General features: G+C 44.7%; 1 protein-coding gene across 1 annotated transcript in view; it reads right to left on the bottom strand.

The window, feature by feature from the left end:
* BIN1 (bridging integrator 1) overlaps positions 1–12,770 on the bottom strand; it is a 104,055-nt gene that overhangs the window by 10,121 nt on the left and 81,164 nt on the right. Inside the window, exons 12-16 of the mRNA XM_049802371.1 lie at positions 10,031–10,159; positions 7,061–7,168; positions 5,199–5,222; positions 1,507–1,599; positions 611–721 (exon numbers count right to left, since the gene is read on the bottom strand). Coding sequence (XP_049658328.1) covers positions 611–721; positions 1,507–1,599; positions 5,199–5,222; positions 7,061–7,168; positions 10,031–10,159 — 465 coding nt within the window. The remainder of the gene's footprint in view (positions 1–610; positions 722–1,506; positions 1,600–5,198; positions 5,223–7,060; positions 7,169–10,030; positions 10,160–12,770) is intronic.

Raw genomic sequence — 12,770 nt, 5'->3', positions numbered from 1 at the left:
TCAGGGCATGATGCATCTGTGCTGTCTTGCTACCATATTCCATTATGTACATTAAATTTGTGGCCTATCCTCACCCAGAATCACTTCCTTCCTCCACACCTATGAAACAAGCTGCAAGTGATCTTTAGCATATTCAGAATACCCACCAGACTTCCCTGTCTAATTCTATAATTATATCCCTGTTCATCTTGGCTTTTCAATTTCCCCAAACACAAAGTCCCCTGTCCCTACTGGTGTTTCCAACTCTTCTTCGTTTACAACTTGCATCAAAGTTTAACCTTTCCAGTTTGGAGCACAAGTTCTTATCTACTATCCAGAATCTGTGACTGACACTACCACACCACCAGAGATAGAAATAACTGCAGCAGAGAGAAGGAGGGGGTTTGCTATACAGCACAGCCAGATGTTTACACACTGATGCTCTTATACAGTCCTTTGAAGCATCTGGAACTGCGTGAAGCTGGGCTGCTGGAGAGGAAGGTGTATCTCTCCTTCAACTTCTTTTCTCCCTTTCAACATGGCATAGGCCATGGCCATGCTGAGCGAAAGCAGTTAATTCATTACAGGAAAAAAACACCGGGAACTCAGTACCCCACCATCACGCACTCACCTTGAACAGAAATCCCGGGGGCATGTCAGCTCTTTCAGATGAAGCGCCTCCTTCCACAGTGCCATTGACGGTAGCAGGGAAAGTTTCCACAACGACAGCAGGCAGAGAGCTCTGCAGCAGCAGCCATGAAAGGAAAAAAAAGCCATTGAGAAAAGAGAATCTAAAATTGCAGCTCCAAGTACACCCTGGAGGATCCACATCCCAACCCTACCCATGTCTTCAGCAGGTTTTCCCAGCACACCAGTCAGTGACAAAAACACCCCAAAGGACAGAAGAGGCAGCAGTGAGAAGGCAGGAGAGGGGACCACTGTCTTCCTTTGCTTAAGGCTGCAGAAGGGCAGAGAGGATTTAGTTTTTCTGGGAACACAATGCCTGGCATTTCCCATTCACTGTGGTCACGACACAGTTTTTGTAGGGCCCTTGTGGAACAGACAACTCAAACATGACAACCTATAGGAAGCAAGCGGCCATGAGATGGGACCTACTCCAGTCCCCTAAAAAAGTGGCAGTGTCAGGAAAAAAAGAGGAATCCTGTGTATTCAGGGGACACAGGCAGAGCCCAGAGGACAGGGTAGCTAAAGTAAATGGTGAGCAAGGAGGAATCCAGCAGACAGTGCAAGCTTAGCACAGCATGGGCTGTGGGCTGGCTTCACAACATGGGTGAAGGGACAGTTCTTTCTGTGGATCTTCCAACAAAGCTTCCTCCTAAGCATTAGACAGACAAAATGCAATGGCTAAGTCTGGCTTCTGAATAAGAGCATTGTAACTGCTGGAGTGGCAGGGATGTGTTTTTCCAAGAGGCCACACTACTCTTTTCCCAGCCCAGCCTCCCACATATGCTGTATGACAAAGGGATGTGATGGAGAAAAGGGACTGCTGTCTCTCGAGGTGCTTACCGATCCTGAATCGGCTTCAGTTTTAGATGCTTCAGCTCCAGCTGCTGCTTCTGATCCAGCTGCTTCAGCTCCTGCATGGGCTGCTTCTGCAGGCTGCAATACAAAAGTCATCCAGGTGGAGAGTTATGCTCATTACAGCTACATGTTCGTGCAGAAAAGTACAGCTCAGTCTGTCTAAATGCTCTATGCTGTTGACTGCTGCCATCTGCTGACAAATAAGTGAGAAACCTCAGGGTATTGCTAGGTTCCCATCTCCCTCTTTCTCTGCAACCCAGTGAAAGCACAGTAAAGCCTGCATTCCCTCAATCCAGCCACGCAGAAGGCAAAGCTCCAGAGGAAATCAAAGAAATGCCAAAAATCCTGTGCACCTCTTTCTTTTCACAATTTAAATCGCAGACCTACTTTACACATGCAGAGTGTCTATTATTACACATAGATTGCCTACTTGTATGTGAATGCAAGTCTGCTTGCATGCCAAGAGACAAGGATCTCCAATCAAGGAATATGTAAGCCTTTGCAGAAGAGCACGGTAATAATGTGTGCCGATATGGAACTTAGTCTGGACCCAGCATCTACATGACATTAGCACTGAATCAAACTGAACTGAAAACTGTGCTAACTTTCATCCAATTTGAGTTTCAATAGGGCCAAAGGGTCATGAATTTGGACTCTGTTGTGAATATCCTATTACTAAGAATTTGCTATGAATATTCCACATGGTGTGTGCACACATGCACACATTTGTGTTGGTGGAGAGGGGGGTTTCTAATGCACAAAAGCTGCTCCCACCAGGGAAAAATATTCAGCGTCAACTCCAAATCACTGCCTGGCAGGGACTGTTCCAAGAAGCCTAGGGACAGGAGTTTCTGTGCACAACAGAAGACCAACCAAACACCTCTGATACACTTCCAGTGGTTCAAGTTTTTATTCTCCCTTGCCTGAAGTCAGGCTAACTCTGTTTTAACACAAAATTAAAGATATTCATTTGCCCCTCCCAGAAACTGCAGCAATGCAGGAGGTAAGTTGGATCTGGTAGCATCAATGCTGCAGATCAGCCCCTTGGGAGACTGGCCAGGCAGCAGCTGGGAAGACTCCTGACAAGAATCTCAGGGGTCTAATTTGTGGCCCGAGTGTCCTTGTGGCCAATCTATCTCTGTTTGTTCTCTATACCAGATAGCACATGTGCCTCTCTGCAGAATCCAACCAGATACCCATTTCATACCTGCACAATAGAGATTTCTACACAGACATTTCCCATTTTTAATACATGTGAATAAACCAGTTTTGCATGCCTACATGCCTCATACATTTGGTAAACACATGTACCTCTGAATACAACCATGTTCAAAACAAGGCATTGTCCAGATTTCTTAATGTAATTCTTATAGTCCCAGCCTACAAAAGCCCAGTGTAAAGCAACACCCATGGTAACCCTTAACTCTACACCCATCTGGCTACTAGCCATGCACTGGCACAATGCTCCAAGTAGTCTTCTGACAACAGCAGCAATAACAAAGAAATAAATCCTTGATTTAACAAAAAGCTATTACTTTACCTTCAGCTGCTCCAATGGTGCCATTTAACACGTGCTTTCCTCTCCTATCACATCCTTCCTCATGTCTCCCCATCACCATGTCCACAGGCCTATACTGCCAGAGGATATTATAAACAGCAGAGCTGTTCCCATCCTGCAGAAAATTCCCACAGCAACTTTGGTAGTGCTAAGGTAAATGTATGCATATGAAATGCTACAAAGACTTCTCCTATTTAATTAGATTCACTCCCAGGTTGCTTTTTATTTGGATTCAGTGAAACTGGAACTGGGACAGATGCCAGCCCAACTCTATCTGGCCAAGCACAGTTTTTATGTGGACAAGTGGAAAGGAGCTCAAAGCGAGCTCCTTTTTTAAAAGCAGCTAATTTGCAAAAACAGTATTTAATAACCAGAGAAATTGAATCTAAATTAATCCCCTGGATTTCAACAAAGGGCATTTTCATGTCAGCTACTTATTTCTCTATTTTATGTACCTATGGGCACCCCAAGGCCTATAAAAGCATTTACAGTCATGAAAAGATACTATAGGGAGGAAAGGAAGAATTGCTCATTGCTGTTGCCAGGTTTGAAAGCTTTGCTTATTCCAACAGCAGCATCATATACACCAAATGCAAGTTTCCTAGTCTGCAGAACTAAGCAAGTTCTGCTGCATCCAAGTTTCTCTCCAGTTGTTAACCTCATGGCATATGGGACTATGTAACCATGCAACAAGTCTTCTTTCATCAACACCTAAGAACAACATTAGAGCAAAAACACTGAGGAAGACTTGAAGAGCAAGAGGAGGATTCCCCAGTAATAGGGAGCTCTGTTCTTTAACTGTGTACGGTATGCCAAGGTGAGGATTGGCATGGTGAGAACATCTTGGCTAGTAGCATTCCCCAGTAGATTAAATTGTCCCTTGTGTGAAATCAGTTTCCAGGATGGGAGAAATGGCCCAAAACACTTTTTACACCCCAGACTGTAAGCACAGCTCAGATATAGTCATACCTCACCCCTGGCCTATCCACTTGAAAGGCACGAGATCTTTCCTTGCGAAAACACAGACTTTTCTAAGATAAACTGACAATGCACATACAGGGGAATGACAGATGTTAAACACTGATGGATGATAAAACATAGAAGGGAAACATGTTTCTCAACATGTGAAGGAAAGCGCTAGCCACAGTGAGTCTTTGGGCCAGGCTCTCAGGAAGGATTGAGTCATGTCCTCCCAAGTACTGACTCTAGGTGGTGATCTGGCCCTTGACAATGAAAGGTTGGCAGGACTCAATTCCCCAGCACAAGCCAAGGACATGTGCTAACATCTACACCACGGGATACAGCCAGCTCAAGTAGCAGGCTTGACTACCCCCACCAAGTGTTTTCTGTACATACTGTGGCTGTTTGTCCAGAGGGGCTCAAAAGTAGTTGTGCTTGAAATATCTCCCAGTGGACTAATCTGCAGCAGTCTGAGAGCTTCCTTGGCCCAATATATCTAGAGGGCGTAAATGAGGGTCTGGCTTTGGCTCAGATGCAGAGCGTGTGTAGGGTTCTCCCTTGTCGGCAAGCTCCAAAGCTGAGGTTGAAGCAGATGCCAGGTGAGTCTTCGGCTTGCACTTAACTTTCAGTGTAGACACAGGCTGAGCTATTTCACATTAGCCTTTCTGGCAACAATGGTCAATGAACAGCAAACACCACAGATAATTCCAAATGGGTATGTACACCCAACAGTAGAGACAGTAAAGACAAGGAGCAGCTGAGACATTTATGCGTCGCACACAAGACCAACAGGATGTACAGATTTTAGGAAATACTAGGGAGTGGAGGGTGAGGATGATGCCACAGTGGGATTAATGTTGAAGAGAATGACACAGCATCATGCCAAAGGAAAGATGAGTGAGTTGGCAGGGAAAGGCAACGGCATTGTGTGCTGGTGGAGACATAAGTTTCAGACTGCCAGACCTGACTTGCAAACATAAGGCTGCCCCTGGGGCTTCACAGAAGGTGCAGAAGTGGGTTCAGCAGCACATGGAGCAACTTGGTTTGGGGTGTGCAGAAAGGAAAAGCAGCGAGGGAAAGGAGACAGGTATGCACACAGAGATGGCACTGGCACATGCACGGTACATGATGAGAGATGAAAGCCATATGAAGTTCTTACCTCCCATAAATCCCAAGGTAAAGACTAAGCATGTCAAAGAGCAACAAAAATAAAACATGTTTATATGTGATTATTTCAGTGAGTACAAACATTACAGACGCTGATCAGACTGAAGCAGACATACACATTCAACAGCACTTAACTCTGCGTGTTTTAAAAATATTTTTTAGTACCTGAATTTATACAACCCTCCCCACTGCATATTCAAATTTAAGTACCAAGTCATTTGAGTTATGTTTTTTTCTACCTCTGGTATGAAAGGAGACAGCCAAGCCACGTTCAGTTATCAGTGGCAGACCACATAGCCAGAAAAAAAAAAAAAACCACCTCGTGGGTTTGTGGTTCATCAGGGTTAAATATGCTCCCATATATCCACACCCAATAGAGTTAGTATGATTTCAGAACAAGACTTCAACTGGTGTCTTTAGATCAGTAGTGAAATATCTTAACCTCTTTGCCACAGTGCCACCCTACAAGAAATAAATTTGATTGCTTTGAAAACGAGATGGTTTTCACTAAGTTTTGTACTGTGGTTACCATTAGAAAGTATTGATTTCAGACTCTTTCTTTTAGTGACTTCTGAAGCCAATAATAAATACATTAAAACACCAAATATGCTATTGCTAAGCAGTTTTGAAAAACCCACTCAGTGTAATATTTTTTGCTTGGTGGAAGGGTAACAAACAATTCCATTTTAAGTCAAATTTATACTCGTATCCTACGCAGGTATACCAAATTACTCAAGTTATAACTGGTGATTCAGAAAAAAAAAAAAAAATCCCAGTAAATAGATTTTTAAAAAAAAAGCTTATCCTGGCATGCAGCTTGTTCCGTCAGGCACACAGACACAAAATACCAATCTGCCCACTTTAAATTCTAGAAAGTGGTAGCTTGCCATATTGGTGTGCATCAAACTATGACAATAACTAGTATCTTACAGATAGAGTATTTTAATTTAGAAGAATCAGATGCCTACTGTTTGAACTCTCCAATGAAAGCGGTCTTAGTGCTACAAAAATCCGTGTCATACAGGCCTACTTGACATGATGATACTGGAGAAATACTGTAAACATCCCAATTATGTTTATTACAAATTTTAATAGCAACCACAGGCAAAAAAATAACCATTTTGTATATATGAAATGGATAGTCTTGGTGAGGACAACAGCCAATTTCAGGATGCCCTTCAAAGCCTCCAGCCATTTATAGACATAAAATGAAGCACAGTCTACCTGCCTCTGACAGTGGACAGGACCAGGTACAGGCCAGACCAGGCATAGGCATCTTCCTTTTTGATACTGCACTGTGCAGCACTATGCTCAGGGAGGAAGCTACTTCTTAACTATGAACAGAGGCTATCTTATAGCCAGAAAAAGAAGGGCTTCACATCACTTGAATATCTGTCTACAGCTTTATTCACCTTAAGAAATTGCAGATTATCAGAGTGTCTGTTTATTAAAAATCCCTTTGAGAGCAATTTATAGCAGGGCCCCAGAACTGAGGCTGAATTCCAATCCACAGAGTAACAGTTTAAATCCATACAGCATACAGAGGATGCTAATCGAGGGAGGGACATACATGAAGCTGAACGAGTTGTCAATCAGTAGATCATGAGAGCAAAGCACAAGCATCCCACAGACACCTAGTGCCAGACTGTGGCCAGGCTAATAGCCACCTGATTCTCACTGGACTTACACATCCAGCAGAGAAGACCAAGGTGCCTGTCTGCAAGGCACAGGTCTGGGCACCCAGCCCGGCCACCCACAGCTCAGGTCCACATTTTCGTTCACGTGGGTGCAGGTCACGCCACACTTGGCAACAAGTCAGTTATGAAGGGAGAAGGAATGGTGATATGAACCAACCTGGGAGGCAGGTGTGGGGGTCTTCCCCACAGTGGCATCTGGTTTAATGGGATCAAAATCCAGATCCAACAGGCTGGCTCCCTCCTGGAAAGGCCCAGGGGCATCAAACTTGGCAGCAGTGAGGAAGAAAAGCAGTACGAGCATTAGATACACACACGTGCACAGTAGAGGGAGGGTATGTGATATCCAGGAGCTAAGGCTGCAAGCGCAGAAGACATGGTGGCAATGCAAACACCTGATGTGACTCCTGACTGCCTGGTGCCTATAATCACGGGCAGTTCACATAGGTGCCACTGTAAACCAAACCTGAGCCTTTTCCACAGGAGTCAGTCATCTTCCCACCTGGCCAAATGAGCTGACATGGTATAAGCACCTGACCTGCTGTGGTCCAAAGGATCACTGGCACTGCCACTTCAGGAGGGCTTCTCTTTGATTTATACCTATTCCACACAGCTCATCCAGCTGCCTTTGTACTGAAGGCCCAGAACAGACTCCCTCAGCCACATACAGAAGAGCTGCCACCCATCCCACTTATCTCAGGAACATAGATCCAGGCAGAAAACCACTCAAACTGCTGGAAGGCAAGTCTGAGAGACCTCAGAGCTAACTCCCAAAGCTCCTAATTTCCTCCTGCCTTCTGAGACAGAAACACAGAATATGGTGCAGCTCACGCTAGCTAAGGGATTTGAATCACTCCCCAGTCCAAAAAAATGCTGTTTTCAACGGTTTCCATTTCTGGACATCCCAGAAACATGCACACGAGTCTTCTAACAAAGCATAAATTTGACAAGCTTTGCTACTCTCTTCAAAGTCAGCAGAATAACTCCCTTCAACCGATTAATGCTCTAGCTAAAGGAAATGATGGCACATTTGCTGATTGCCATTAATAAAACAGTCTCTACAACGGACTTGAGTCATTAGTATTTGAAACTGAACTATCACTTTTGGTTTTCAGATTTAACCTAACCACTACAAGACACTCCTTTCTACTCAGCTTCAGAGGAAGTTGCTCTCTTTAGGAAGCCCAGCAAGATTTGCTTCTCCCAGCTCACTGGCCTTACTGCTTCAGCTACCTTTCCAACAACACCCAAAATGTGGCAGGTTGGTCTCCACAGTTATATCATAGCCCCACAATGGAAAAACTCCTTGAAAGTAACAAGAGACACCATTTAAGAGAAAGTTCTCTGAATACAACCCACACCATCATCATTTTCACCTCCTCTAGTTTTCTGTCACTCCAATTCTCTTACAGGTTTTTCTCTCCCTTATGAACATCTCTTTTTGAGTTCCACAGAGATGAGGACAAGGAACCAAGCTCTCCTGTCTCACAATAATAAACCCTGACCAGTATGCAAAAAACAACTGCCATTCTAGTACGCTCCTGCAGCACATCCAGGCCACCCATCAGAGAGGCTCCAACCCCAATCTTTAATTTTGTTTGGTAATGAGACATCAAAGGCTCCAGTCATGGAATAATCTTACCTGCCATTCAAGACTTACATGCAAGGGCTAGCACCCCTTGCCTTTACCCATATCTCCCACATGACAGCTCACTGGAGCTAAGACATCTGACAGGAACGGCCCTGGGCAACACACTGAATACTAGTGGCTGTTGGGTGCTTCAGTGAAGATTGTTCTGGCAACCAGAGTCCTCCCTCAGAACTTTCATCTGATTCAAAGTCACAGCAGATCCCATCCTGGGTCAGAGTACATCTGACTAAGGGCTAGCATTCAAATGGAAATACATGATACAAACCATGGGACAGACAGAGCTGTCCACTATGATAAAGGAGAAGGAAGCACAGAAAATGACAGAGTTGCTCAGCTGCCTGTGGTCCCCACCTTCCGACACTGCTGTCAAATCATCTCTCTGCTCACTCTAAGATCTGCAACTTTATCCATTGCAATGAGAAATCTGACATGGACTTCCTTCCCTCCCCGCTCAATCTCTGCTCCTCAGCAGCTGGGTGGAAGGTAGCAAACCAGAGGCAATGGAGCAGCATAAGATAAGGAAAAGTTAGGGAACGAGTTGCAGATGAACACTGATAGAGACATTGCTTTGCTTTAACAAGCATTTAGAAAAAAATAATATATATATATATATAAAAAGTAGATGCAGGAATCTCATGATATAGCCAGAAATCTGGTCAGGCTCCTACGTACATAAGCACTGCCATTCTCCTAGCTCCAAAAAAGAACTCCCCACCTGGGTATCCTCTCTTGCAGTGATGTAAATCAAAAGGAAAGTGAAGAGAAAAACATGTAATTTGAAAATGTTCTTCCTTTTTCAGGGCTTCAAAAGGTGCCACATGACAAGAAAGAAATACTCTGTTGGGAACCACTGGCTAGTCAAGAGTGACAGACTACATCAGCAGTCCTGAATTCACAACAGGCACAGTCCTGCCCATATAAACTGGAGGCACCTATTCTCTGCAAAGAGAACTTCATGTAATTCCTGTTGGCCTTTCCTGTGCAGGTGTGGGCTTTAAACCACAAAGTCCACGTGTGAAGACATAGAGAGCACAGAACTGCCTTCTCCCAGAATTGGCAGAGATGCCAGGGTTAGCACTTGGGGATGTACAAAAGCAGAAAACACATGCTTCATCCACACCCAGGATCAGTGGGTCTGGAGAGAGCATATCACGGGATATGAGGGGAGCCATAATCCATGTGCATTGCTGCTAAACAAATGCAGTGATTATTTCTGGCATCTTTACCGGTCGGCATTTCTCGTGTTTCTTCTATGAATGAAAGCTCTGAAAGGGGAACACGTTGGTCAAAGCTGCCTTCTAGCCACCATCCCCTCCAAGCTGGCCTCCTATCTAACCCTTTGTCTTCTGAGGTCCAATGCTGAGCTTGCTTTCCTCCTTCACCTGACCAGGTTTCATGGCTTGACAGCTCCAAAGAGAAGAAAGGTCAAAAGGAAAAGTTCAGAGGCAGACAAATGTAAGGCAGGGCATAGCAGCTAACCTGCGAAGGGGTTGTCACACTTATCTCGGGGACAAAATTGTCATCAAACAGACTGATGATGTTCTCCTGCTTGATCTCCTTGGAGGGGGTGACTTTTGGAGGCGGAGGCACCGGAGGCCCTTTCCTCAACTGCATGCAAGTGAGCACACGGCCACAGCACAGACGGCGACACCCAAAAAAACCAGAGACAGGAACCAGGTTAGCCACAAAAACTGAAGGTGGGGGAAATCACAACCACAGGCACAGAGCAGGGTCCAATCAACTCCATCTGAAGAGAGACTGAGGGAGGGTGAAGGGCTAAATTGAAACAAAACAACCACACGCCTCCAGAGAAGGTTTGGCATCATTAGTTACACTTCAGCCGTGGGCAAGTTTCCCTCTGCAGAGGAGAAGCGTAACACAATTAATATGCATTGACAGGACATGCATACATAATTAAAGCATGTGCAACCTTCAAAAGAACCACTGGGAAGGGAGCAGATCAATTACTGAGAACACGATTCAATAGACCAGGCCAGCACTGCCTCCCTTTGCTGTACTTACCATACCTAAGGGAATCAGAGATCAGACTCAATTTGTCCTATTATGGGTAGGTGACACGAGGACAGACTCTGATCTGCCCAGTACTGGTTCCCTGGTGCACTGTTTATCAGTGTAGTGTAAGAAAGGTCTGAAGGAGCTCTCGATGGCGCCTCGCCACTTCTCAGCTTTAGGCAAGAACAATTCAGACTCTTGAGAAGCCGTGACTGCTGCAGGCCCAGCTCTGCTCTCAGTTTCACCAATGACCATTGACACTAATGAAGTTGTGTTTCCCAAATAGAGATCCCAGAGAACACATAAAAGTCTGACCCTGTAACTCTAACCCATTCTAATACCCACCATCATACTAAAAGACTCAGCCTGACACTGCATCCACAACCCTGTGGGAAGCTGTGGTATACCCTCTCTAGATCAACCCATCCACATCTTTTTCACATTTTCTTGTGCCCAAGGCCCACTGATCATTTCTAGATCAAATCAATCTTTGAGGAGCTACTGCTGTGTTGGAACAAAGCAGCTATACAAGTTCCCAGCACCACAGCAATGCTCAGCAATGACAATACTTTCCATTTACAGTGATGTTTCACAGTTCTTGAACTTCTCATTGCACCTAGGGTCCCAAGGCAGCAAGACCCAGAGACCTGACAATGGGCAACCAGTATATCACAGCAATCCCCAACTCCTAGTCCTGTGTTCACACTCCTCCAGCATATAACTGAGCTCTACAAGGCATTTATTCAGATTGCTAAGGATACACCCAGTTTTCTACTGGATTAACCTACTTTAGAGAGTATGAGTTGAGTATGCAAACACATTTTCCACTGAATGGCTGGCTAGGGAAAATAGTGAAAGTAGTGTGTTCACTTCCAAATTTTCACAGCTTGCAGAAGGTGGTATGTCCATATTCCCTGAGAACAATCCCTTCCTGAAAATCCCCTGTTTGCCAGTTGCAAGAAGGGACCAGAAATTTCAGGGAAAAGTTATTCTCAGAACAGAGCCAACATCTGCAGAAATGGGACGCTCCAATTACAAACTCTAGAGTAAAAAAGATCCCAAATAGATCTTCTTCTATTTATTTCTCTAAAATAGTCAGTCTCCTTCCTTCCACTGCATTACTGTCTTGTAGACCACCACTACCACAGTGTCCAGCATTACCTCCAACTGCAGTCTAAAACCACATTTCAAAGACAACAGGACTGCATATTGATGTTGGGTTATACCTGGAAATTCACCAAGCATGAATAACTTTGCTGCCTAGAATAAAACCAGTCCTCTAAAATTTTCTGCTGACTTGGATCCCACTGAGCTTTACCTGTCTAAATTCAACATAGTTGCACCAATTTCAAAAGTGTCATTACAGTGTTGCAGTGGTGTAACTGAGAGCAAAAGTCTGACCTTTGAAATTTCACAGACCCCTGAAGTCCGGTGTCATCATCAAATTACTCAGTGCGGAGAGTTGATAGCGGTTGCTTCTTCCAAAAGACAGAAATAAGCTGGTTTTGAGAATTAAAGGACAGTAAAAGAGCTATTTTTTTGGCATAGGGAACAGCTCAAAATTTAGTTAGTATTTATTTGGTTTCTCCTGTTTTGCTGTCTTTTTCTCCACACCCTTTGCTTATAGTTTACATTAGTATTTCAAACAGCAAGAGGCCAGAGAACTGCACTTGCTTGTTGCTTTTTGCTCCATCCTCCCCCAGAGGGTGAGTCCCATAGCCTCCCTAGGAGGACCCTAGAATAAATCACTTACCCATAGGTCAAAAGTAATGAAAACTGTGAAAATTTCAGTATTAAAGTCGAGCACTGTTGAGAGAGTAGACACTTGTGTCTTCCAGCTGGGTGGCAAGCTGACACACACTTAGTTTGTCCATATAGACACCAGGCTCTGAGTATGAAACCCCTGTCCTTGTCTTCCCTCCCTCTGGAGCCAGCTCCACCTCTTAGCGCCTAGTATGAATACAGAGTGGAGCTCTTGCTCTTCACTGTAGTGAGACCTGGGAGAATGAATTAAATACAGCTCTTGGAAAAGAGCTGCCAGACGGTGGCAGCATTAGCCAAATACCATTTCAGTCTTGCCAGTGGCCCATCCGAGGTTCCAGCCAGGGCTGCCCTGGAATATTCTGCTTGCTGACAAGGGGTGCCTCCAGCCCCATTCCTGCGGGCAGGCAGGCAGCAAGTGAATGAGAAAGCACTTGCAGGCTGG

This window comes from Accipiter gentilis, chromosome 1 (assembly GCF_929443795.1).
Source record: "Accipiter gentilis chromosome 1, bAccGen1.1, whole genome shotgun sequence".
Lineage (NCBI taxonomy): Eukaryota > Metazoa > Chordata > Aves > Accipitriformes > Accipitridae > Astur > Astur gentilis.
Note: the sequence above shows the minus strand (reverse complement) of the source record. Positions and strands in the feature narration are given on the sequence as shown.